General features: G+C 30.9%; 6 protein-coding genes across 22 annotated transcripts in view; 3 read left to right on the top strand and 3 right to left on the bottom strand.

Annotated features, from left to right (window-relative positions):
* The window catches only part of LOC132914152 (homeobox protein PKNOX2-like), a 115,268-nt gene that overhangs the window by 18,005 nt on the left and 69,898 nt on the right, over nt 1-27,365 (top strand). The gene's annotated exons all lie outside the window — the stretch shown is intronic.
* LOC132913974 (nicastrin) lies at nt 589-5,223 on the bottom strand. Of its 5 annotated transcripts, none has more exons than XM_060972698.1 (9): nt 4,892-5,223; nt 4,313-4,585; nt 3,940-4,038; nt 3,472-3,806; nt 2,991-3,384; nt 2,512-2,908; nt 1,989-2,431; nt 1,726-1,918; nt 589-1,638 (listed from the first exon to the last, which is right to left on the bottom strand). In XM_060972698.1, exons 2-9 carry the CDS (start codon nt 4,365-4,367, stop codon nt 1,623-1,625), a joined length of 1,932 nt encoding a protein of 643 aa, XP_060828681.1. In that variant the 5' UTR covers nt 4,368-4,585; nt 4,892-5,223; the 3' UTR covers nt 589-1,622. The 5 variants fall into 5 exon arrangements, with proteins under 5 accessions (XP_060828681.1, XP_060828691.1, XP_060828672.1 ...); XM_060972708.1 differs by having other exon boundaries at nt 589-1,654; nt 4,892-5,222; XM_060972689.1 differs by having other exon boundaries at nt 589-1,641; nt 4,892-5,222.
* On the top strand, nt 5,821-12,189 carry LOC132914301 (F-box/LRR-repeat protein 3-like). 7 transcript variants are annotated; one of them, XM_060973309.1, is made up of 7 exons: nt 5,821-6,002; nt 7,177-7,378; nt 10,117-10,306; nt 10,454-10,673; nt 10,916-11,161; nt 11,406-11,647; nt 11,777-12,189. In XM_060973309.1, exons 3-6 carry the CDS (start codon nt 10,117-10,119, stop codon nt 11,575-11,577), a joined length of 828 nt encoding a protein of 275 aa, XP_060829292.1. In that variant the 5' UTR covers nt 5,821-6,002; nt 7,177-7,378; the 3' UTR covers nt 11,578-11,647; nt 11,777-12,189. The 7 variants fall into 7 exon arrangements, with proteins under 7 accessions (XP_060829292.1, XP_060829301.1, XP_060829311.1 ...); XM_060973318.1 differs by having other exon boundaries at nt 5,821-6,068; XM_060973328.1 differs by having other exon boundaries at nt 5,821-6,072.
* Nucleotides 11,973-16,636, bottom strand: LOC132914254 (transmembrane protein 185A). Of its 2 annotated transcripts, none has more exons than XM_060973222.1 (6): nt 16,364-16,636; nt 15,434-15,779; nt 15,064-15,363; nt 14,861-14,984; nt 14,320-14,547; nt 11,973-14,271 (listed from the first exon to the last, which is right to left on the bottom strand). In XM_060973222.1, the coding sequence occupies exons 1-5, from the start codon at nt 16,399-16,401 to the stop codon at nt 14,333-14,335; spliced, it is 1,023 nt and encodes a 340-aa protein (XP_060829205.1). In that variant the 5' UTR covers nt 16,402-16,636; the 3' UTR covers nt 11,973-14,271; nt 14,320-14,332. The 2 variants fall into 2 exon arrangements, with proteins under 2 accessions (XP_060829205.1, XP_060829194.1); XM_060973211.1 differs by having other exon boundaries at nt 11,973-14,253.
* LOC132914349 (small ribosomal subunit protein eS1) lies at nt 17,181-19,138 on the top strand. Its single transcript, XM_060973386.1, has 5 exons — nt 17,181-17,338; nt 17,799-17,902; nt 18,122-18,444; nt 18,695-18,856; nt 18,931-19,138. The coding sequence occupies exons 1-5, from the start codon at nt 17,277-17,279 to the stop codon at nt 19,081-19,083; spliced, it is 804 nt and encodes a 267-aa protein (XP_060829369.1). The 5' UTR covers nt 17,181-17,276; the 3' UTR covers nt 19,084-19,138.
* On the bottom strand, nt 19,217-26,924 carry LOC132914023 (putative fatty acyl-CoA reductase CG5065). 6 transcript variants are annotated; one of them, XM_060972815.1, is made up of 9 exons: nt 26,649-26,924; nt 23,108-23,370; nt 21,071-21,234; nt 20,850-20,985; nt 20,584-20,783; nt 20,253-20,505; nt 19,975-20,165; nt 19,601-19,858; nt 19,217-19,531 (listed from the first exon to the last, which is right to left on the bottom strand). In XM_060972815.1, the coding sequence occupies exons 2-9, from the start codon at nt 23,321-23,323 to the stop codon at nt 19,396-19,398; spliced, it is 1,554 nt and encodes a 517-aa protein (XP_060828798.1). In that variant the 5' UTR covers nt 23,324-23,370; nt 26,649-26,924; the 3' UTR covers nt 19,217-19,395. The 6 variants fall into 6 exon arrangements, with proteins under 6 accessions (XP_060828798.1, XP_060828815.1, XP_060828787.1 ...); XM_060972832.1 differs by having other exon boundaries at nt 23,108-23,333; XM_060972804.1 differs by having other exon boundaries at nt 26,653-26,924.

The raw sequence follows: 27,365 nt of genomic DNA, 5'->3' as shown, positions 1-27,365 counted from the left end.
AAATGATATGAAAAATTAACTGACTGATGTAAAAATAAACGTTTCTATAAAAAAGAATGTGTCTTAATAATATAATATTAGAAAAATTTAAACAAAGTTTAAATTTATAGATTTATCATACAAAGTATTTTATTATTGATAGTAAGATCATGTAACTTATACATTAAACAAAATACCAATCAAATATACATATATTGCTCATCATGCTCGTATATTTTAAAAATAGTATGGAATTGCAAATAATCACAGTTAATTATTGTTTACAGTTTAGATTATAATAAAGAATCAAAGAATTTAGTAAATATGTCTCTTATAACGTACTTACATTGTTTTTATAAAATACGTACAAATTGGTGTATATATTTACAAATATCTTTTGAGTAGAATTTTCTTATAACAATTCGTTTTAATCTCTGACAAAAGAATCCTCCAATCTTCAATTATGCTTTATATAATTTTGTTACGTCACTTCTTACATCGAATAATCTAGATTTTATAAATTAGGGAAAACTATTAATTAAAAAATAAATATTGCAAATATGCAAAAGGCATGTTAAAAACATGAGATATTGAATATACAACCTTAAATTGCCTTTTAATCAGAAAAAATATTTATTGCAATTGAAAATCTCTCTATTAAATAAATTCTTAAAGTTCTTATCGTAACAATTGGCAAAGAAACTTGATTACATTATTTATATTACATTATTATCGCATTTCGATATTTCGTACAATTGTCTAGTTTTAGGTATCGTGAGCAATAATTGTGTTAAACAAATTAAATATCCTGCACTAACATTAATTCATTTCCAATGTAGGATAACTAATAATAATAAATAAACAGAGAAATATAAAATTAATTACAAAAATTATTACCTATAAAATCTTGGTAAATGTACTGCAAATAATCAACGATTCACTACAATATGAATCAAATACATGCATGACATTTACAATACTAAATGTTCATGAAGAATGGGCATGAAATTAAATAATAATCGTTCAAAGTATTACATCGATCATACTAGCTGTAAATGTTACATGTAATTATGCGTATAAATAAAATACGTGTATGTATGTGTGTATATATGTATATATATATACACACACATACATATATATATATATATACGTTTAATCATTGCGTACAAAAAGAATCCTAATGAGACCAAAAATTCAATAGACTTTCTAATGCTAGTGTACCCCGATTATCTCAAGATACAGGCATAATACTCTCTTATCAATTTTGTTACGAAATTAAAAAAAATTGCATTGTTTCATTTCATACACATAATGCACAATTATAAAAACGTTCATGGTCGAATGTGTTGTATATGTATAATCATCGGTAATATCAGAGAAAGGGACGTGACAAATTAAGCGGACGCACGTCCATTCTCATTATACTAACAACAGGTGCAAAAATTTGATTAAATAGTCGTCGAAACATCACGATGGTATCGGAATTAAACATCGGTGGCATCATAATATATTTCAACATTGAGGTATAAAAATTGTCCGAGAGCGTACCACACATACATTCAAAGGCTAGTTACTGGAACATCCTCGTCTTCTTGATAGTAATCCAACCTGGCCATTGATATGTGGTCCGCGGCGTATCCCTAGCAGTTTATTGCTCTTCTAAAACAAATTTCTTTAATATTTAACATAGTAAGCAACTAAATCAGTATTTTAGATTTTCATATTTCAAGATCATTAAATTACCTTGAATTAAACAATATATCCGCTCTAGAATTAATGAACCATACGAGTATAAATGATATACCAGCTACTGAACTTCCTAAAATCATAGTGAGTTGTTCTGTAGCTGCTGAAGGTTTCAGGAACATTCTTACACTTAATGTTTGCCATATAGATTCTGTCCAAGTTGAATACATTCCAGATTTCATGTCATACCCTATTCAGAGCATAAAAACTTTATAATACTCTTTTTTGAAACATCTGCTTTCACTAGTCAACTAACTTACCATCAATAATAAATGCTGGACTCATAGCTGTACTATAATTTACACTGGAATTTATACATAAACCTGAATTATTATCACCAGCCATCCAAATAAGGTGGTTTTCATAACATGTTGTTTCTGTCATATTTGCAACTTCCTCTCTAGTCAGATATGCAAGAAGTTGACCAGTTAGTGTTGTGGCAATATTTGGTACCCTATGTACACCAACGTATAGCGATAAAACTTGATTAATTAATTTAGCGTTTGGAGACGAAGCAGCATGAAACAAAGGGCATTTTGCACTTTCTAAATAACATTTCAACATTTCCAAAATGTGATGTTCAACAGATTGGAAAGAATCATAATCGTCGAGAGACTCGGTACCGGATACGTCTTTGTAAAGGATTTCAGCGACATGAACTGCTATCTTTGCTAGAGCAGTTGCGAGCCCATTTATATCGCTCCTAAAAAGGAATATACTTTATATAATCAAACGTTAAAATAGAATCTTTATGTAAAAAAATATAACATTAAAATATAGTACCTATTGAAGTTAAGACTTTCTGCGTCATCCAAAATCCCATTGTAATATTTGTTTTTAAATTGTCGACCGTGGTCACTTATAACAACAGCAGTTAAATCTGGTTTTTCTTTTAAGAAACTCTGTATAGATGTAGGCGGAACGCTACCTTCCAAAACCGTAGTATTCAACGCTATTTGTATCTTTTTTATTGTTTCGTCATTTTGCGCATTATTAGAATGAAGAAATAATTTTCCTTTAGTCAGTTGACCAAATTCGATCACAGTTTTAATGTCATCAAACTTTAAATTTACTCCACCCAATGCATTGAAATTACCTTCTTTCAAATCATAAATGAATCTACTAGATCCTATGTAGTCAAAAGATTCTCCGTTTAATAAAGAGAAAACTACATTAGTGTCTGAAAAGAAAAAGACAAAGAGCAATTAAAAATATTTTCATATGTATAATTTATATTATACACAGTACAGTGTTATACTTACTTTTCACTACAGCATCCTTAGCTAATATATTTAAATAATAAGCTGTAGCAAGTAATGTTACTAATCCTGTGACCACATTACCTGCTCCGGGTGATATTCCATCAAACAAAGAAGATGCATCTAATCTAGCTGTTACCAATATTATGGAGTTTTTATCTCTATTTATGGGAGCTAAAGGCCAATATATATTCCTATCTCCCAAAGGATCACAAAATTGTGTAGGATTGAAGTTCAATTTAAAATCACTACGTTTAATGCAAGATTCAGAGTTAATTGCAGCAAACATGAATGACTTCATTTCTAGTGCACACAGTGGTCTGTAGTATTGATTTTCCATATCAGGTGCATTATGTTTTAAAAAACAAGATTTTACAGCTTCTATCAGTGTTTGATTCTGAAATTAAAGATTGGTATAATTAATTAAACAATTAAATATATGAATTTTAAAAGTAAATTAATTATATAAGATTTTAAAGACAACCTCTGTATAAAACATGGGAAAAGGCCAATCTTCCATGAGTAATGAGGATCCATAAGGATTCCACTCTAAATCCTGGCACTTTTTATACCCTGCATATCTATTGGGACAAGTATCTTCAGGAGAATAATATTCAGGATGTGGTTGAGTGGTATTTTTAGTCAATAAAACTCCATTTATATTATGTGTATTTCTTAAACGAAGTAATATGTCTCTGGTGAACATAGAAAATGTAAGAATTACAGTATAATCTCCACCATTAGCATTGTGTTCAAGCCATCTGATATCATTTTCATCTTCCACTAAGTGAATAACACCAACACTTCCTGACCTACTTGCTATAACAAAGAGTACCATATCTTATGTAATTTATCTCTGTTATCAATAATTAATTTAATTCAAATAAGGTTAAAATTATTTAAAAGAAAGTTATACAATGAAATAACGCAATGTTATATATGATAACCTTACAAGAACATCCAAACTGATGTGTTCCATTGTGTCTACGGAAACAGGCAGCAACTCCTTCAAAATTCATATAAATCATATCTTTTATTCGTTCTGCAGCCACTAAAACAGATAGTTACATATCTATTAAATCTTATCGCGGAGTTTTCCTGTTTTTCTTGTTTTATTTATATAATGAACAAAGAAATAGCTGTTTTTAATTGATAAAAATTTCCCAATTGGTACATAACATTTTCCTTATGTTTAACTTTATTTCAAAATAAGAAGTTCATAATTTTGCACTTTATTAAATTACTCATTGTAAAAAGATCTTATATTTAATCTTTTATTCAATTATGTTGTGAAAATAAAATTTTACGTATCTTTTTTATCTTACCTAGATTTACGATAAGAAATATTAGTAAGTATCCACAACCTAAACATTTTGCCATTTTTCTTTTCGTGGTGGCACCTGTCAAGAGATTGTTTTATTTTCCTTCCACTATTGCTATGGACCCTTTTCACACAGGTTAGACACGATGACACAAATGCATCGCGTGAATCAGAAAATAATTGAGCGTTTCATATTTCGCTTGGTTTTACCTACTAGCGCCATCATACTGCAATCTAACTACTAGAAATTGCATCTGCCTTATGATTTTCTGGATCACTACGGTAAATTAGCATCGATAGAAATTACACACATACTTCATTTATTCTAAATAATTAAATTTCATTTCTGTAAGAAATATTTAAGATATATTTAATTACTATCAATATATCACTTTGCATTATTTAAAAATAATGTAAAGGAAAAATATATATAATTCGATAATTTATTAAATATCTCATTTCTATATGTATTATGAATTATAAATGAAATTAATCGTTCGATTAATTTTTAAGATTCAATTCTGTGTAAAGTGGCAAAAATATTTGTGAAAGAAATGAAAATTAATTAAGTTAAAGAATGTACCCATAAATATTACGTTCCTGAGCATCGTAATCGTTCATTAGTCATTCTCATTTGGTCTAAGTTATACGTTGTACCTCGGTGTTCGTCACGCGTAACGTTTAAGTGAAAACTCTCTTCTCTTATCTTTATCTTTTCTACGTATTCTTGTTTTCAAAAAAATGTTCGATAGTGACTGTATCTTTCCACTTCTACTGGTTGTTCGAAACGCTATTAGGTTTCCTAAGTAAATTAACAACTCATCTATAAGACGTCATCATAACAAATAAATTATATGACGCGTGATATTAATTAAACGTCACGAATAAATACATTACATGTAATTTTTTTTAACTAATTTGTCACACGCTAACTTATCAATTTTCAAGAACGTTAAACTATCAAATTAAGCAGATCCATCATAATTATATTGTAAGCACTTTGACTTTACATTTCATAAAATTTTAGAATCTATGTAGAAGAAATAGTATTGGAGAGATATTAATTTCCTTTCAGAGGGGTAATGTTAAAATTTGAGTGGAAAACAGATCGCGAATGAAACGCTGCGTTAACGCAACATTAGCCGTCAGAGGCCAACACAAAATTCCATACAAAGCGAAAGTATACTTTTCCATTCGATTAAACTCGAAAGACATCATTCCTATATTTTTCAAATAATTTGTTATTCATTAATTCCTAACTTTGAACTCCTAAAAACAATAATCAGGTCCGGCATTTTCCCAAAATAGAGATGCACAAAGAACGATACGCAGCGATGATGACGCATGTCGGGTGAACGATATATGTATGCATAGGATAGCTATGGGCGAATGCCTATGCACATACAGGTATCAATACGCAGGGTACACGTGAGCTGTGAAACACGTGTATCTATTTCAGCTGCCTTTAGCAGTGTCGCGTGCATCAGGCAGGACACCGTAAGCGCAGTGAGCAACTGAGCACAGTATTAACTCGAGACCGGTTTGTAGGGACGTGCGTTTAACGAAAAATATCTGCTAAAACAAAAAATTCTATCGGTCTAGAGAAGTCAAGAGAAGTCCGTTATAGAGTTACCGCGTAGAACTGGAGATTCCTCAACGAGAAAAACAAAAATACATACATACTTGGCAAATTGGTATTTGGAGAACATTGCGTGTCGTTTCGCTTCGACGTACCACAAAACACGAATATCTGCGTATTAGTAGGTGTGATCAATTATTGGGCGAGCAATTCGGACGATTCTAAAGGGGGATATGCGTAGTAACATGATGTTGAAATTCGACGGTCAGGTTGCAGGATTCGCTGCGTAACGTTCCGTGACAAGGAAAGTTGTAATACATAGAAATAGTTTTTTGATTGGAAACGGCGAAGCGTTATTAACGATCGTAGCAGTGCCGCGTGAACTGGACCAGATCTTGATTCGTTGATTGGCTACTGGAATTCCCACCAGAGTTCTTGAAACTGATCTTATGAAGTGAATCTTTAGTGTTATATGTACTTACTACTTACATATGTATACAATGGCACGCGAAAATTTTTGAATACTTAGTACAGATATCTTTTAGGAATATATTATACATGTTATACGAAACATTTTGAAATTTCCTCATTCTTCTTCATTAAATTTGAAATCAATTTGAAGTTACGATATATTTAAGATTAAAGAAAAAAATTAATATACGATATGGACAGCCATTTGTGCTTAATGTACTGAATAATTGAATATTTAAATGCCTTTATGATCTTTGAATGTGATGTAACTATTATATAGGTTATCAGATTCTGAAAATTTAAGATCAATTTGAAATTGTATATAGAAGTTACTAGATATTTATTCCATACATACACTTCACAAAGATGTCCAGAATATTTGAACAGTTAATTAGTAATTATATTACTAAGCTACAATATTTAATGAGACCATCTTTTACATTAACTACATGTATTTAAGATCACAATTCATGCTATATATTCGTTTTTTACTGAATGCATTTTTATAATAAATGACTGTTTCATCAGAATGTTAATGAAATTTCAAAACGTTTTTATATAATATATATAATATTCATATTCATAAAATGTTTCTATATCAGTGACAGGTATTTATATTTCATTTGTACTTAATGGAGAAAAGAAACGATAGTTGTGATTTCATAGAAAAATATCTTTTCCGATATAGTTGGCCAGATAAACTAGATCTGTGGCCAGTTAGCGAAGCAGTGCTTGGTGTAATAAGCATTACTTGGAGAAATGAGTTCATTGTTCAGGTGTATGACGACAGTGTGTTAACAATACGCGTGCTGTTTCAGGTAACAGTTTAACTGACGGGCAACCGAATCGAATGCTAGCAGCGAGCCACTGCAAAAGTAAATGGGTTTCGCTTCCAAAGAACACGACTCTCCACCGCAAAGAGCTTTCGTTCCATCTGTCAGTTTGTGTCCCGCGATTCGCTCTCACTCGCAAATCACCGTTCTTAAGGAACGTAAAATTCAGTCACAACCGGGATAATAGGTAATGTTCTTTATATCTTTTTATATGTAAATATTCTTTTGCATTTTGATCTGTATAATTCGAATTTTCTAGAACACTGAATGATTGGTTGGTGTATGCATAATATGAAAAATTGTAAATTTAAGCTTAGGTTTGAGCCTCCTTTTTGTATATCGTGTCAAAGATGGACAATTTATTATTGATATTAGATACATTGAATGCTTTGGAATAACACTCTTTCAATGGTACAACGTTACAGTTACGTTGAATGAAACGGTAAACTGTTTAATAGATTCGTGTAGAAGCGTTTGTCATTTAATGTCTGTTTAGAACTTACCGCACCGCGTATCGGATAAAATATGACGTATTTAACGTTTAACGAAGCTTGACTTTCACTGCTGTTACTTTTATTTGCCGTTCTAGCCATGTTCTTCTGACTAGCAATTTTATAACTGAGTTAGCTAAATTTATTCTGCATTTTCTAAGATTTGTACATACCTATATTTTAAATGTTTTTAAAAATATAATATAATATATAAATCCAGTATATCAAATAAAATGTATAAATTGTAAAAAATATAGAAACAATTGCTTATTTTCTTACTAGATACTGTCGAAAGAAATGTAATCATTTTGACAGGAATAAAGAATGAAGTGTTTAAACAAGTATTTGATAAGTAAAGGCAATCGAGTAGGTATCGAACGATGTTTAATTAGTTAGTCATTTATATCAGTTTCCTTTCTCTTCGTGATACACGTGAGTCGCAAAGGAAAACACGTGCATGGTCTACTGGGAACCGGCAACAGTCTCTGCAAGTCCATGACCTCCTTTTACGGATTACAAACGTTTTATTAAGCTCGTCAAATATTTAATATTTGAGCACGATTGTGCGCAATTATTATGTAATATTTATTTCGTTTGATTAATATTCGTCTCATTTCTTTTTATTGTTTTTCCGATCCAGTCACAATCTTTTTTATATATTTTATTTTTGATAATGTAAATTCTTTGTTCTTTTTTTTTTAATTCTTGACTGTCAAATGTCACACAGAATCTATCGAATTCCGCGTCATTTTTTTTACGTGTAAAAAAACAAAGAATTCTCCGCAAATTCACTGAAATATGATATTATTACTAAGTAAATCTATCTATTTCTAGAGAACGATAAAAGATCCTCGTGGACCCAAGATTTAGGATTCTTAAAGAAAGAATTAGAATACTTTAGAAAACTGAAGATTTTGAATTCTCAGAGAAAGGATTAGTACTCTTTAGATGAACTGAAGATTTAGAATTTGATATGCGTATACTTAACACAAAATTTCTTGCTGTCCTGTCAGATTCTATTACAAACATACACTACGTCGCGCTACTTTGGAAAAAGAAAAAGAGTAACGAAGAGTTAATTAACTTGACTAGCAATATCATTTATCAAATTGGAGATCCTCCTTATACGGGCAATGCACGTGATCCGCAAACGCTAGCACGTGAATAGCAATATAGCTAGAGGTTAAGGAACATTTAAAATATTTTACTTAGTCCATGACCGCTTTCTATAGCTGTGTAGCTATCCTTTTACCTGGGTATGCGTCTCAAAGTATACACAGACTCCTTATAAAGTTACCTGCGGAACCTAGTGCAACGGCGGATACCTAGCACGTGCATGTCCTAGTCACAAGCCTCTCCGTGGTCTCAATTCGATCAATGTTTTCTCTTGCACAACGATTGTAACAGCCTTTCCAATCGTCCTTTCGCTTTTTCTCACCGCCTCCTGCGGCGGAGGCCGTACGAACTAGTTGTCTTCAACTATGAGTCGAAGGTATTGCATTCCTCGGCGTAACAACTTTGTCCGTTCCACGAGTTCCTGAAGAGTCATAGTAGCGTGGAGCCTATCGAGGCTGCCTGCACGCTAATCGGATACCCATTGAAAATTTTGGGCGGTTTATGGTTTCTGTGGCTGCTATAAGATTAATTATTTCAATTGTATTGGTGGTATAAAGAAAGTGTTCAAGTTGTGGAATTTTTTGGAGACTTCCTTTGGAGTATATTTTTTTTAAGGAACAATTAAGGATTGTTATACCGGCGAAAGTAAGATCTTGGGAAGAACTAATGGGATGGAAGTAAATATAGTTTGTAATATAAGATCGTGAACATTATACCTCTGTGAAAATTAATTCTTTTTATAAAAAGCTTTATAATTTCATAGATTGATGGTACACATAAAAATGTGATACACTTTTACTTGATAGTGGGCTCAACCCTGTACGTTATTATCATACAAATGTCGCAACTGGAATGATATAGTGTTCACTGGTGATAAAGATGGAACCATCTATGAAATAAAAGTGTATTATTTTTATAAATATATATTGCACCCATTTAATCATGTGTTATAGATTGTAAGTCTTTGGGAAGGACTAACGATAGATTGATTTACGTATGTTTCGATGGTATAGTTTGATTAGGATGTTGAAGTTGAACGTATTACGGAAATTATTGATAATTATGATAATTTTTGATAAACATGTATGAAATTTAATGGTGAAATGAGTAGGAACGAAGTGCGCTTATCATTGTGTCATTTGATTGATTAAGAATACTAAATTAATTCAGCGGTGAAGAAGTACCATTTTAAATCTTTGCCACAAGTCCTGACTAGATTTCTGTATTCTAAAAGAAACTGTTATTTGTAGTTTAAAGAGACATTATTAAATTTTTTAACTTAATTAATTAGTTTTTCTGTTGGAATGTTTGCCGATAGATGCTGGCACTAATGAGCACTGCAAAGCCTGATTTCTTAGACATCGACAATGATAAGTTCAAATCCATCATGAAAATATCAAACAAAGACTCGATCGAACAAAAGAAGGATCGTTCCGGAAGCGATGAGGACTCTTCGAAAACTTTGCAACTTCTACGAATTAAGGGATTTCCTCGATTGTTACCCGAAGGTTTAACTCACTTTCATTCTACAAGAAATAATCCAATGCTTTTTAAATTTCATCTTGAAAAAATTCAACTCGTTCGATGTTAATAATAACGTTAACGATTATAAGATTATATGATAAAAACAATATGATATCAACAAATTTTTGCAGGGATTAAGGCGTTGGTCAATTATTGTCGATACCTGCAAGAGTTGTCACTGTCCTATTCATTGCTTAGCGACGAGTTACTATTAGCTTTGAGTTCTGAAAAACAGGTGCAATTGGAAACCCTGCGATTGGAAGTGCATCCAGAGACAAAACCACTTCCGCGAGTCAGCGATAAAGCTTGGTTTACTTTTTCCAGTCATTTGCCCAACATAAATCTTATACTGTGAGTGCACGTTATATATTTACTTGTACCGTAAACGTTCGTTCTTATCTTAATCCTTCAGAGCATCGTAACAGAGCTACGATATTTAAACAGATTAATATGGGATACATTATTTCACGATATAAAATATTTTTGTATAAAAGAAATATCTAAATTTCTAAATATATCTAAATATCTAAATTCTATCAGGTGCATTGCGGTATATTTATATTATGTAAAATGTGAAATTCACTCTAAATTAGATTGTCCTATATGACGAGCGAAGACGATCAGAGTCCATTATTTGCACCGTACGTTCCTATAACGCACCTATACTTTGGGGAAGCGCCGTCGGAAGCAACTGTGTTACGTATTAGCTACCAGTGTCCCCGGTTGATTGAGCTAGTAATTGCAGCTTATGGACCCGGTTTACTCGATCACGTATTACTCTCTGTCGCTCAAAGATGTCCACGCCTAAGCGCCGTGGGTTTGGGTGATTGTGAAATCACGTACGTAACACACTAATTAAATTTGTCTATGCAATAAGAATATGCTTAAACGTAACGATTAGAAATAACAAATTTTATATTGCGAAACATTTTTTCAATTTTCCAATATTTCTAACTGTTACATCATATTTTTAAATCTTATATTATTTACTTCTGTATTATTATGCTGTAGTTTCTTTTTAGTCAATCCTAATTAAAATAAAATAATTAAACGACGATGATCTGTTTTCCTTAACATGTTTAGTTGCTCAGGATTGTTGGAATTTGTTACGCTCTGTGCAAAACGTTTGCGAATACTGTACGTTTGGGAAACGTCATTAATAGAGGATTCCGAACTTGACGTTGCAAAAGTATCAAAGAATGTCTCGTTGCTCCTTGGTCGTACTTGGGTACCTGAATATATACCATTATGTTGAGACTTAATGCAATTTATTACGATGCAAATACACTTATTGGCCGACAATAGTTTGCGCATGTACCAAAAATGTGAGTAGATGATAAACGGGACATTATGGATATGTATCCATAATCGTCGTCCATTTCTTACATTAAAAAAAAGCAAACAATGTAAAAAATCATATAATTTGTAGCATAGATATTATATGCATATTATAGGTTTCCAATAATCTTAGGATTGATGTTCACAAAAATGCCTTTCCGAAGACCACAATGTTAATGATTGAGATAAAAAGATGTCCACACTTTTTAACACATGAACGATCCAACACGTTACCGATTGATCACATGCGATCCATACATACAAAAAACAATACCGAAAAAAATCTCGTATTGTAAAAATTGCTCGTGTCTGTTAATACCAAAAATATAAACTTTATTAGATTATAATGGTATCTCTTGCGTGTAGTGTATATAAAATAAAATAATACCACTACATATTTAGCAATCGTCGCGCATGATAGATATGTATAACACATAATAATTAATATAGTCTATAATGTTATTGTAATACAACAGAGTATGTACATTATTTCTACATTATAACACAATAAATCATTGGGTATACGATATCTCAAAATTTTGATTGGGTATACGATCAGGTAGTTACGATATCTAATAACGTTAACAATTAATATCCTTAATATTTATTAGTTTTTCAATTATTTTGTTTCATCTTCTTTTTTTTTACATTTTACTTATGCTACTTTAAAAATGCGAGGCGCTCAGTCTTGTATTCCAGCTGATATATCCAATCTCTCGTCTCATTAAGGCCAATTAAAATCTTAACGTTTCGAACAATTTGCAAATTTCAGCTAAGTTTATGATAAATTATATCTAATTGTAAATAAGAATCTGCATCGCTTTTTATATCGTAATAACTCTTATATTATAATACATAACACGTAGATCGTGTCGAACAAATATTATACTTTTATGTACATCATAATATTTTCAGTTTTCAATGAAATAAATAGCAATTTAAAAAGGAAGGTGATAGAATTTAAATTATTCAATATGTACCACCAACATGCTATATATTTGTAACATTATCGATTATAAAACGTATTTATTACTCATTAGCATCTGTTAAGCAACTGATAAGTAGTAATCGTACTCAAAATTAATTTAACATTTAGAGTAACAGAGCCCTTTGAACACGCTTATATTACATATTAAAATGGTTACCTCTCTTATAATATTGATATAAATATTTTTATGAGAAATATTGCGAAACTTTTAGGAACGTGTAGAAAAATTATTCTAATGTAAATGTATGACTTTTGTTTTTTGTTCTATATATTATCAACATACTCGTTACAGATGTATATTTAAAATTTGTTATTAAAATGAAAATTATTCGAAAAAGGGCTCGTAAATATAATAAAACGTTTCCAAGAGAATAAAAATAAAATGTAATTAATTTTATTATTTTTTCGTGTAGTCAACAATTTTTGTTCATTAATTGTGACAATCTCTTGAAATTTACTAGACGAATAATACAACCATGTCTTATTCATAATACAAACTTTGAATATTAAATAATATAAGATAAAAACGGCAATCTTTAAAAGAAAATATAAAACATAATGCAAAATCGTAATTATTTATATCGTTCATACCTTTACTCGTTTTTACTTTTTACTATTTATGTTATCTTTATATATACGTATATATATATACAAATTTTTTTTACAAATAATTCATTGTTGACAAATTTTATGCTAACTAAAAGTCAGACAATATTAATTAATCAAAACTTAGCTATATACATAATAAACTTCCTGGACATGACCTGTACAGTGCTAACAAATCCTAAAACTTGGAGTATTATTTACATGAAAGATTTTCCTTGGTAACAAGCTTCAAATGTACATTTATGACACTCTGCAGGAAAATCTATTTAAAATATAATATATTACAAATTAAGCTTAGCCCTGTACAGATCACGATACACCGAGGTTTAGTTTCAACTTTAAACACAGTTCACAGTTGCATATAAAACATATCTAAGATATTTTTAATTTTTTTAGCACCAGCTTAGGCATATTCACCATTATTTTATACCTACTACTTTTGGCAAAGTAATAATAATGCTACCGTTACGTAAAGTTTACGAATAACAGGCTTAATAAAATAGGTCGGCAATTATCCCATATCATTATAAAGGAGTAATCAAACAAATGGACGGGTTGGTTGCTTATTCTACGCATAATTTAAATGTTTGGATAGACATAAAATTGATGCAGCTTTAAGAGACAATGATTTTGAGCACTGCGACTGCTAAATTTGCTCTAGGGGCATTTTATGTAGATGCATCCAATATTGAACTTTCGCGTGATCTTTGAGTAGATCATTTTAAAAAACCTTTCAAGATCTTTTCTACCAAATCTTTACAATGATCATGTAAGGCTTAAACCCCATGAATAAAATGGGTAATATAATTATGATTGCCTTAGCGCACAATATGTTTAACAATAACAAGACTTTCGTATCGTACCGAAAATAACAATTTCCCCCCACTTTTTTTTTATAATTATTTTATTATTTACGCACCTATCCGTCACTTGGTAAGATATCGTATCTGGTATGAACCAATCATATCGATAAAAATATTTCGTTTATCCGAATAGACCCTGTAACATAAAATATTTCTTTTAAATTGACATTAATTATCTATATTTATGTATATTTATGCATACCTAAACAATATAATCAATCCGGCATATCGATAGAAATTATAGGTACGACGGGTTTCATTAGGTCGATTTTTTTAACGTATTTTTCATTCTTTTCTGATACCATTGGTTGATCTGATGGTGGTTGATCCTGCTCACTTCGTGGTTGGTAAGAAATATTACCATATTCTTGGAGCAGTGGACATAATCCCAGTAGAAAATGACAAAAATCTTTCCTAACACCAAACCACCCTAGAATAAGTAACAACTTTTTCTTAAACTCTGGGGATCGTATTATTCGTATTATTCAAGCATGTAATGTAAAAACACATTAATAACATTTTGTTTATAGCATCCATTGCTTTTTTACTGTTTTATTTAACAGTAGTTAATATTTTTATAGGATACCATATGAAATACGTAAGACGCGAATTCGCCTCTTCAGTCCTCAACTATTGAAGAACGGAAGACGCGAATTTGGTCCCTAAAGTGTTAATAGTAATAATTTTATCGTTTCATGATATCTAATTTTATATGAAATCTACATTAGATATTGTTGTCTTACATATGTTTCCTCCTTTTGCCTCAAATGACATAAAAATAAGTGTTACATGAGATATTAAAAGTGGCATTACTACTGTTGTATAATTCAGTGAAATATCTCCATCTAATTTATTTGCTAATAGTATCTAGAACGAATAAAATCATAGTATTAATGAAATTCGCTAAAAAGAAAATTAATTAAAAGAAAATTATTGTAATTCTTACTTGGAACACTAGGACTGGAAACACAAGAGATGTATATGCCAATGCTGAGTACAAAGATGTTCGCCTTTGTCTGGCATTAATCTGTGGAGTTCTTAATAAAACAGCAGCAAACACTATTGCATATAATACTGCAACTGAAGATAATGATAACAGTGCCCAAAAGGGAGCAAACACTACTTCCCAGCTCCATGTAATTATACCATCCAGTTTTAATGCTAAAAAAATAAACTGCAGAATATTTACTGCACAAAATAATTCAAAATCAAATAATCGATCGTGCTTTGCAGCCCATATACACACCTAAAAATATAAGAACATTTTCTGTAGAATCAATCCATATCTTCCAGGTATACAATTAAAAATTACTTACAACTATTGATACAGCAGAGATGAAGATAAGTGGTATAAATACAAGCATCCAAAGGTGTCTTTCAGATTCTAATTTATCACATACTAACAATTCAAACATTAACAGAATCAAATGTAATGCCAATGTAATCAACATTGCTTTATAATGTATATAAGCATCTCCTTCCAATCTCGCATGTGGATGCTTCCACCAAACGTAACTTCCAACAGTAGCACCCAAAATTACCATGCTTTTCCAAAACCATATTGGAGTAAATACAGTCCAATAACTCCATTCTATGAAACCATCCAAACGAAGTGCAAATAAGATTGTAAATATCATCAAACAGCAGTGTACCAAAAATTTACTAAAATATAAATTAGAAATGATTAGTATATTTTGTTGCATATACTTTCATAAACATTTTTAAGATTGCATATAGGATATGTTACAGAGTTTTATAAAAAGTTATTATCAAATATATTTATTATTTTAAATAATAATTTCCAATGATTACAAAATATATACCATAAATGGATAAAATATTGCAACTGTATTACTTTCGATAATTTCCGACAAAGGTCAACAATCTTCCAACAATGATAAAATGTGCTGAATGAAATACCAGTTATTTGTTTAAAATAACCATCTGACCCAGATAAAATGTGTATCTTAGACTAAAATTAAAAATATTAATAGACCCTTGATGCAAATTATCAAAAGTTACGTAAGTTGACAAATGAAATTATATAGTTTTGCGAAGAATATCAAATCAGAAATTAAACAATATAAATCTTTAAGTGCATGAAATAACACTCGATGTTTTAAACTATTTTATATGTTCCAGTAAATATAAAATACCATTATATTACGCGAATTTATTATTAATTTAGAAATAGCATTTAAATTTTTAAAAATTTAGAAAAAGAATCCGCGTGCAATAATTTTTACCTTGGATTGAAATCTTGAAACAATGTGTGGAGATTCATGATTATCAGAACGATTTTATAGGCCAACTACTTGATACAAGTCTTTGTAATGACCACTGCGTGCACATATATTCCGTTAAAAATCGTCTCATTTACCGAGAAAATTTATCGCGAAAAAAGACGAACGCTGAACATTGTATTTGCGTTCGATGAAAAAAAAAAAAAATAAATCCCACCGTCTTATATGCGAAAATTCGAATTGTACTGAAACTAGCCAAAAGCCAACAGCTGTCGACATTCGATATCTTAAGTAAAACTCAAACTTTAGCAGGAAACTTCGTACTTGTATGCACAAACTGCAATTATGCATTTATAATCTCTAATAGTCAATATATCTAATTGTATTTAATATACTTAATTAACAATTCAAAATAAGATTTCTTAAAATAAATCATAAATTATAGAAATAGCAATTTATTTTTAAATTAATCCATATTAAGCTTACAACATATAAATAAACTTATATTATAATTTAAGCTTGTAAATACAGGATTATTTTCTTTAGAGTAAGATATATTTTTTATTCGATTTTATTGTTGCTACGCACATATACCTTTGTATATCCAAGTTTAGTATAATAATATATTAAAGTTGATGTTTAAGTAACAGTACTGGAAAATTCTTATTTATATTTATTTTTAATACCCATTTATTAATATTAAGGATTTATTTATAATAAATATATATAATTAGGAATTTAATTTTTAAATGATTTATTATTAATATTTATGAAATATTATTTAAAAAGTTTTATTCAAAATAGAAGCGAACTGGTTCAACCAATCAGTGTTCGTGTATACGCAGATAACTTATAGATAGCTCTGCCAGTTTCCGTCATAACGTAAACGTGGTTCTTTTCGTCTGTAACGTTAGTCATGGCGGTCGGCAAGAATAAGGGGCTCTCAAAAGGAGGTAAAAAGGGTGTTAAAAAGAAGATGTAAGTAAATTATAATATTTCCTCGATGTATTTTAAATATCCCTTATGTAAAAAATGTAATTTTCTGTCTAATGTCGCTAAAGATGTTTGATATTGAAATAGATTCTCTACACGTAATAGTCAAATGTATTCGTATATTCCATGTTTAATATTACGATTTTGTTAATATTTATTCGTTTATATAAAAGATAACATTAAAAAGTTGTATATCTTATCTAAGTATAATCTTTAATTGTATAATTGAAAATTTAACTCCTTCTTTGACTTCTTATTTTCATTGGTTTTTTTTAAAATAATGTTACGTCAATAGAAATTAATTGAATTTGACGCTTTCAATGAATTCAACAAATTAAATTTTGAGTTAAAGTTTACAAGTACCACAGAATTATTAAATTATAAGAAATTATTATATCTAACCTAAAAGTTCAACCATCCTAACCTAACTCTTCTTTTCTCACAGTGTTGATCCCTTCACTCGTAAAGATTGGTACGATGTTAAGGCACCATCTATGTTTACCAATCGTCATGTTGGCAAAACATTGGTCAACAGAACACAAGGAACAAGTAATATATTTTGTGTTAACAAAAATTTTGCAACTCCAGCTCCATAGAAGTTTTATTAATACTTTATATGGCGTTTTATGTTGCATAAAGGAAAGCAGACACTTACCATAATATTATTCCAATAATAATATTAAAATTAGTTACTGCCACAAATTTATTTAAAATATATTGTACAGTATATAATGTTTTGTTACTAATATTATCTTTATTGTTTTGCAGAGATTGCCTCTGAAGGTTTAAAATACAGAGTATTTGAAGTCTCCCTGGCTGATTTGCAAAATGACGGAGACGCCGAAAGATCTTTCCGTAAATTTAGGTTGATAGCTGAAGATGTACAACATCGTAATGTGTTAACCAATTTCCACGGGATGGATTTAACTACAGACAAATTGAGGTCCATGGTTAAGAAATGGCAAACCTTGATAGAGGCTAATGTTGATGTGAAAACCACTGATGGGTATCTTCTCAGAGTTTTCTGTATTGGTTTCACTAACAAAGATCAACTGAGCACCAGAAAAACGTGTTATGCTCAACATGCACAAGTTGGTATTTATACAAAATAAACTTATTATGTTCTATCTGCAATATTTGCAACTTAAGCACATGAAAGTGGTATACACACTTTTGTGTTTTACGGAGTTGCATACAATAATATGCACTCACTTACCACATTACTTTTGGATTAGAGAGTAGTGATATTGATATTGCAACATTTTTATTTAATATATATAGATTATGAAGTTATTACTCATGCATAAGGTTACTTATATATACGTGTATTTTTATGTTTAGGTTAAGAAAATTAGACAGAAGATGGTAGACACGATTACAAATGACGTTACAAAGAGCGATTTAAAGGGTGTGGTTAGCAAGCTCTTACCAGATGCTACTGCCAAGGATATTGAAAAAGCTTCACAGGGAATTTATCCACTACACGATGTCTATATCCGCAAGGTATATAAACAATTCTTGTAAGCTTAACATTTTGAATAGATTTAAATATAAACGAGAAATTTATTACACTACAGGTTAAAGTATTAAAGAAGCCACGTTTCGAATTGAGCAAACTCCTGGAACTCCATGGTGATGGTGCTGGTAGCAAAAGTGAAGAAGTGGGTGAAAGTGGCTCAAAGGTTGACAGACCAGAAGGCTATGAACCACCTGTACAGGAATCTGTGTAAGGGAGTAATTCTCTTTCAATATTTGATATAAATAAAAACCACTTTTCAGTGAGAATATCATTCTTTATTTTATTCTTTTTATTTACCTTCGTAATGCTTTGGAAAAGAGCATATGAAATGATTCAATGAAATATTACTTTATTTGCAAACATTTATTCAAAAAATAATTGTATAATACAATGTCTTTTATGAACTATTTTAATTAATTCAAAAAAAAGGTTTGGGACAGTAAACAAAAAAGGGAATTTATAGTTTATTTGGTTGTAGAAAAAATTTTAATTGCTAGAAGTATTAGAAACTAGAGGTCAGTAATTAGTGCGACAGAGTTCGAGTAACAAATAACCAACTCCCTATTAACAGTGCTCTGAAACTTTCACTCCAAGATGCTACCATATAGATTAGTAAAACGAAGAAAAGTATCTTTGTAATCACGTCAACCCAATACATGCTGCAACAGAAATATAAAAATTTATTAAAATTGATAGGATCTGAGAATCATTTCGTAAATAGATCTTACATCCTCAAGTGTCTTCGAGCAGCTGGCAAAGTTTCCGGTGGTTCATTTAGAATGTAAATTCTTGCTGCTCGTATACATGTCTCGAAATATGCGTCTATATCCATGTCTTTCCCATGTAGCTGATATTTCTTATATTCCACAGGATTAAGTTTATTCCTTAGTTCGAATATATTCGAATTGTCGAAGTCCCATTGGTTGTTGGCGTAATACTCGAATACTTCGAAACCTTTTTGTATTCGGCGTTGTACACGACACATACTGTTTATAGTAAGAGTTTTATGTCCTTTAATGTGGTCAAAGTATTTTGATTTGCAAATAATTTAACATCTGTAGTTCAATAATTGCAATATTTAGATGTACTTAGGTATACTTACATTGGTTTATAGCCTGCAAGAAAAATAAGTCCGTCTATGAGGTATGCGGGTATCATATGAAAGAGTAGAACACATATATTGTGCATGAGTCTTGATTTTTTCATACTGCCACCTGGGTACCAAACAACACCATTCAAAGGTACCTTTTCTGTTATTTTTCGACCTCTGGCAATAATCTCTGCCCATGATACCTAAAATTTCCATGTTGAAACAAACTGAATTATTAGCTACATGTATAAGTCATTATCCAAAATTACTTTTATTAAAAGATAATACACCTTAAATTCACTGCTACTTGTAAGATTATAAACTCTCTTTTCATGGTCCTTGCAATATATAAAATTCCAAGAACTGGCAAGAATTGCATTTACCGCAATATCAACAGGAAGATAATCTGCATAACTACTGTCATTACAATACATTGTTCGAATAACACCTTTACCAGCACCAATTAAAAGTCCTGTTGGACCATTGATATTGTCTGTCCATCCTGGCACTGGTTCTTTCCATATAGGTATAACTATACTTGGTCTGGGGGGGGGGGGGGGGAAAATAATCTTCCATGATTAAAAATACTTTACACTTTGCAAAAATTATTTTTATCTATACCTTAATATAATTGCTGGAATATGTGACATTGCTTCTTCAACCAAGCTTTCGGACAAAGCTTTGGTAAAGGCATACGTATTGGGAAGGTGTCCTAAAATTTTATCTGTCATAGCTTCAACTACATCATCATCCATCCATTCAACACATTTGATTATTTTATGAGGATCTGCAGGTGGTGGATATGGTTTCTCTCTTAAAATCTAGAAGAAAATTATATATTACTCCAAGTATATATTACCATACATAAGTATAATATGTTATAGTACCTTTTCTTCAAGATGACAATATGCTGTACTGATATGAGCAAACAGTTTCAGATGTTTCATCTCCTTGGCTAATTCCAACATTTGCTTTGTACCACGTGTGTTCAATAATACTGCTTTCTTCAGCAATTCATCAAATCTGTAACAGTTCAATGATTAAATCGAATATTATTTTCAAGTTATTTATACATAATCCAAATATACTTCATTTTGCACCACGTTACCGTACTGTGGCAGCTGCATGGTACACGATATTTATCTTTTCACAAAGCATCTTTTTATCTTCTGAGGAAATTCCAAGCCCAGGTAACGATACATCTCCACTTACAACAGTTACTGATTTTTTAAGTATCTCTGCACCCCTTTGTCTCTTCACTTTCTCAAAAAGCTAAAATAAATGATTTCTAAATCAGAGTGGAATTACATTTGTATGAATTATTTTGCTCAATTTATGAGACTGACCTCTTAAAATTTAAAGCTTAAAATATCAATGGATTCATTTTGGATTCTTGGATTCTTGGGTCCTATTTTACTTTGTTCTATTTGTTAGTAAAAAACTAATTCAACATTCGTCAGAAAATTTTTTACAAATTCGAATACTATTGTTTACCGAATACTATAATATATATATTATTATTATTATTGAATACTATTCATTACGTATGCTTCTACTATAAAAATTTCGTCTGTAACCAGTTTCTCACTAACTGGTATATGTAATTCACAACTAAATTCTTTAGCCTATGTTGAGTACGTATATATGAATGTTAGAAAGGGGTCCAGAGGCCAGTAGCAGGAAAAATATGATATAATACACCAGTACAAGAAAAATAAGAACTTTCACCGAGACTTGATGATAATGGTAATAATAACGTTTGCCATCCTCTTCTCTGTTATAGGGCCTTGACTTAGTTTCTCGGATTTTTGTCTTGTAACAAAACGCACCGCCTTACTTTTACTTACATGTGATGAATTTCATTGTTGGTAACCGAATCCACGAAAATTTCAGTGATTCACGTTACAGTCATTATCAACGTAATTTCGAAATATGTTCCACTCCGCAGGAAATGAAGATGACTCTGCGGATGACGAGTAATTTCTCTTTTTTTTTTTTTTTTTAACATGACATTATAAGTTACACACAAAATATTTCACTGACTATTACATACGTTCTTTTATCTCTATGTTATTTACAACCATGTCACAATACGTGATCGATTGACTCTTGGTAATTCATATAAGTGAAAGAAGAAATCTTTCTTTCTCGTGAAGAAAAATTCACGATGTAATAATAATTTCAGGAATGATGGCTGTAATTTCATTCGAAGAATACGTGAAGAACACGATTCTTTGCGCAATATCAATCATCTTGCATCTGTACAGATCAGATTCTTTCTCGTGGCCTTTTCACTGGTGTATAATTTTCGTCTGCAGTCTACTACGTGACATTATTTCGTCATCGTATTGAAGAAAGGTCATTGTTTAAGTAATATTTTCTTATTTGACAAAAGTAAATACATAGGGTATTTTATAATGCCTTGGAATTTTATTATTTGTTGAAACTTTAGATATTCCTACACAATCGTGTCTAAAAAAATTGTCTTCCTTTTCCAGCAGTGAAAACAACTTTTTTAATGAAATTGCACACATCTAAGTCTATCTCTATCGCACATGCGATACGTAACACTTAACTAATTAAATTTTCTCTACGTGTTTGTGTTTGAAATATAAATTAAAAACAGTAAAATATATATTTCTAACGCAACATTTGTAACAGTTTCTGAGGAAACTGGGATGGAAATGAGTTTCCATGTAATTTTAGCAAGACTTGTATTTGTAGATTTTTTAAATATCTTTTGAAGAGTATGGCAACAGTAGACTAAATATCTCTAGCCAGAAAATTAGGTTAGGAAGAATTCTCTTACGTAGAAAACGGGTTACGAGAAACCTGTTTCGTATACACATGTGGCTTAATTGCTTGTTCTTCGTACTTATGCAATATCGTCTGCATCGATTAAATACATTTCGATCTAAAATATTTGTTGAATGTCAATCTAGAATTCTATGTGTTCACTAGTATTGACTCTGTTTGAAAACATAGATTTCGATATAGAATGCTCGTACGACAATGTCGATTTTAAATACTATATTTTCGTTGGTATTTATTCCATTAAAAAATTTAATTAACCAACTTGGATTAAGAATTCAGGATCCACGACCACTAATTAATTATATTTTACACGACGAAAGAGATATCTTACCGGTGAATTGAAGATTTCCTCCAAACGATGTTTTGGATCTTTTTCCTTCTTCGTTCTGATCAACATGTAAATTTGTTTCGTGTTCTGTACACATCTGAGTAATTTTTCGATGACGACTTTCCCAAGAAAACCAGTCCCACCGGTGATTAGGATGTTCTGTCCTTCGAATGTTTCCGCTATTCTATCGGGGATGTCCTCCGTTTTTGATTCTGCCATCGTCTTGTATCTACCTAAAGTTTTCAATTTTGGCAAACTTTTATTCGCTATATGCAGAAAGAAAGGGAGAGACAAAATTATTAAATTTCATTTGCAAGGAAATTCCTATTTTATGACAAGAAATCTGGTATCGTCCAGTCTTGCAAAATTATGGCGATTTTTCGTTTGCTAAAAGCTCATTTAAACAAAAAGGGAAAAATAACAAGTTACGAGTAGAAGACAATTTCCATGTCAGATTTATGTCAAGAAGTTGCAGAGTTGTCGCATATATATATGCAAAAAGCGGTGACACAGATAGTGCACCGGAAAAAAGAGTTATATCATTGGAACGAAAATTGTAGCATAAATTATAAATCACACGAAAGAAGCGGAGAAGGCGTGCTACGGCTGTCAAAATGTGCACTAGGTGTAATAAGTTGTCACAACAACGTGTATTTTCCTGTTATTTTCCTATTTGTTCCCAAACTGGTATATTCGTATTCGTTCAAAATTTTACTTTCTAAAGCATGCCCAAAGCAGTGTCGTTAATTATTAGGAACGTGCAATACAATCATGGTATTTAATTTTTCAATAAAGCAGTATTTCGAAGGATACAGAGAAAGGGAAGTAATAGCCCCAATTTTGTTTTGTAATTTCACGTTCCATTTTTTTGGAGTTATTTTTTTGTTTTTTGTTTAATTAGAAAATAGTAATCGAGATTTACGCTGTTTGTTAAAGCATTAATTACAATATTTGGAAAAACAAAAAAAATCGCAAACAAATCTGCGTGTTAGTAGCGCACTGAGATTCGTCATTGAAAATTACAGTAATATATTTTAACTTCGTACGTAACAACTCAGTTATGTGACTGTTTCCGTGAAACAAATGACAAAAAATGTCAGACAGTTTGCATATGATCATCGAATGAGGATGTCAGGACAATGAGTATCGAATAATTAGAGTAAATTACAGAAACACAGATTGACTTACGAAACAATCATAGCGGAGAGTGTACATGATGAAACTAGGCAAATAATACGTTTTTCTAGGTTGATCTACATGTAATCCAATTTTTATATAAAAGAGCACACGGTTGCATTTATTTGAACTTTCGGTTCACGGTGCATCTTTGTATTATTATATGCTTTTGTAGTTTAAAAATTATAAAATATAATCGGGTAGTTTTCCGCAAAAGAAAATATCCACAAGACAAAATCGAATAAATTACGTTGAAAGTTTTGCTTCTATCCTTTCAATGTTGTCTACATTTGCTTAGCTATTATAACACTCAGGTTAATGTTTAAAGCAATGAGTGTAACAGATCTTCTCAAAATAAATCTTGTATAAAAGAAAGAAAATTATGATTGCAGAATCTTTGGAAGGCGATGTTGCAATAACTTTTACGACGATGCAGAGACGCAACAACGTGTTGACAAAGAAACTGAAACGTATGAAGCTTGATTACTTTAGAAAAAAGAACCTTGGCAATAAGAGGAATGGTAAACGTGTCGCTTTCTCTGTTGAGAATTCTTTTCTTCTTTCTTTCTCTGTTAAGAATATCAGCTTCTGTTTCGTTGCTCTTCGCAAAACGTTTTTTAATGGAAGGTCCAAAAATTTCTATTTCTCAGTTTTCAAAACGACATTGATCGTTACGTAATCGACAAAATAGCATCGATCAGAAAGTAGGTAAAAACTCGTGTCATTTGAATTTTCTATTACCTTTAGGTGCATCGTCGTATAATGTGTATCGAAATATAAATTCTTAAATCATTCCTATTCATAGCTTCATACACCTTTCAAATTCTCATACCTTTCTTAGATACTAGACATTCCATGTTAATTATAGAAAATTAATATTTGTTAACGAGATTGCTGATTTTTATGCATCTATGGGAAATGTAAAATTGCAAAAATATACAAAATGTCCCAAGTGTATAGTAATTGTTGGGTGAAATAAATTGCTATTTAGATTTCGTCTAATCAGGTTTATAAAAGTAGAAATGTACGTAAAAATCCGCAGTTCATCGATAATTGAAAAGATACTAATTTCATAGTTAGTCATTTTTCCAGCACCTTTAGCATTCGTCGTTTCATACTTGCTAATTAGTGCTCAGTGTTTGGCGCTTAATAAGTACTTAACATTCAATATGCTCAGGTACTCGATGTTTGACACTCATTGCCAGGACTTAGGTAATATTTGATACTCAATACACGTTAGAGATTCTCAGTAATCTTTGCTCAACACATCCCACGATATATTGGATATTTACTCTGTGATACTTACATGCACGAGACACTTCACATTGTGTACTTAATATTCAACATTCAACATTCGGTATTTATGAAATATTCAACAGCCAAATCGATGTATGTACTTAACATTGATATCGAGTACTGCTGATAGTATTGATAATTATTTAATCATATTAAGATAAGTACTTAATACACAATATTAGGCAATGCAAAAAAATGCATTGGTCTAAAAGTAACATTTCATATCAATATTAACTTTAACGTTTCAACTACTACTTAATATACACGCATTTCCAGTAATTCCACATTTGGTATCTTGCTCTGTTCGGCGTGTAATACTGACAAGACTATTTAAGTATATAACATTTAACGCTAGATTAGAACCAAATATTCCGTATTTTAAACACATAACTTTTTATAGTCAGTATACAGATCATAAATTTGTCGGTAACTTTAAAGTTCTACAATATACATATACGTTGAATCACTCTGTTCCACGTTATAAAATCTCGGTCACTATTACGTTCGAGTATTGCTTCACTTAGAAAGTTTGGCATTCGTTAGTTTTTAGCAGTTACGATTACATTTTTTTCTAAATTTACATTATATGTCAGACATCGATCAATTAGATATCATATCAATTATATATCATCGTGTGTACCTATTTCTACTTACTCAACGTTCATTTTCAGAAAACAGAGATTTATTTCTAAATAATACTCGAACTCGTCTTATTACGAAATACACTGTTACGCAAAAAGAATTAATTTTGAAAATATAAATGTAACTTGCCAATTTAAACGCCGGTATCATACTCGGCTAATTCTGCGTGTAAATTGTATAGAGCACCGTAATATGTATAGGATATACGATAAGCGAAATCGAAGTTTTTTTACTTCGTTTTATCATTCGAAGGAATATCAAGATAATAAGACAAAACCTTTGCGTATAATAATAAATGTAACTCTTGAGAGTTATTCTGTAGCGACGACTCATTGTCAAAACATATTATGTGAGTGTATCGTTCGAAAGGAACAAGCAAAGCAAAAAGGAAGAAAGAAGAAAGTCATTGGTTACAATGTCAAGCACTTACTTACAGAAATGCAAGAAAATTCGTCTTTAGCCGAATCCTTTGTCGAATACGAGTGGCCACGAGTGAACAATTGGAGAACGGAACGAAACGAAACGAAACGAGACTTGAAGAGTGACCGGCTACAGTCGATAGGTGTTACCTGAACGGTGAGCTCGGTATAAACTGAGAAGGCATAACGTTGGCCCAATATTTCCTTGGACGATCATCGATGCAGCCCCACATTCGGTTTTCTTTGCCTCTCCCCACCTTTATTTACAAGAATAGCTCAATATTATCCAACTTCGAATCACGTAATTGTTCGTTCTTTTTTCTTTTTTTTTTTTTTTTTACATTTTATCATACAGTTTAATCAGTCAGAATTATTTTATGAATGTGAAATATAAATTTAGTACGTTGTTCTATGTTTTACCATACAGCCAGATCTGTAGAAGCATTTTATAAATGTGAGATACAGATTGAGAAAACTAAATCAAGAAACTTTTTGAGATAAGATGAAACGAAGAATTGAGTGAATTGCATTGGAAAATTTCGTTTAATGTGTAATCGGTTTTATTAATTCAAATATTGAATTAGAAAATACATTGATTATCTATATACTTACTGATATAAATATTTATAATGTTCATGACTAAGTAAACTATATTCTAAATTATGTATATTAGACGGAGTGTTTTGTAGTTTAGTATACAGATTTTGTCAGTGCTTTCTATGGATAGG

This window comes from Bombus pascuorum, chromosome 1 (genome assembly GCF_905332965.1).
Source record: "Bombus pascuorum chromosome 1, iyBomPasc1.1, whole genome shotgun sequence".
NCBI lineage: Eukaryota > Metazoa > Arthropoda > Insecta > Hymenoptera > Apidae > Bombus > Bombus pascuorum.
Note: the sequence above shows the minus strand (reverse complement) of the source record. Positions and strands in the feature narration are given on the sequence as shown.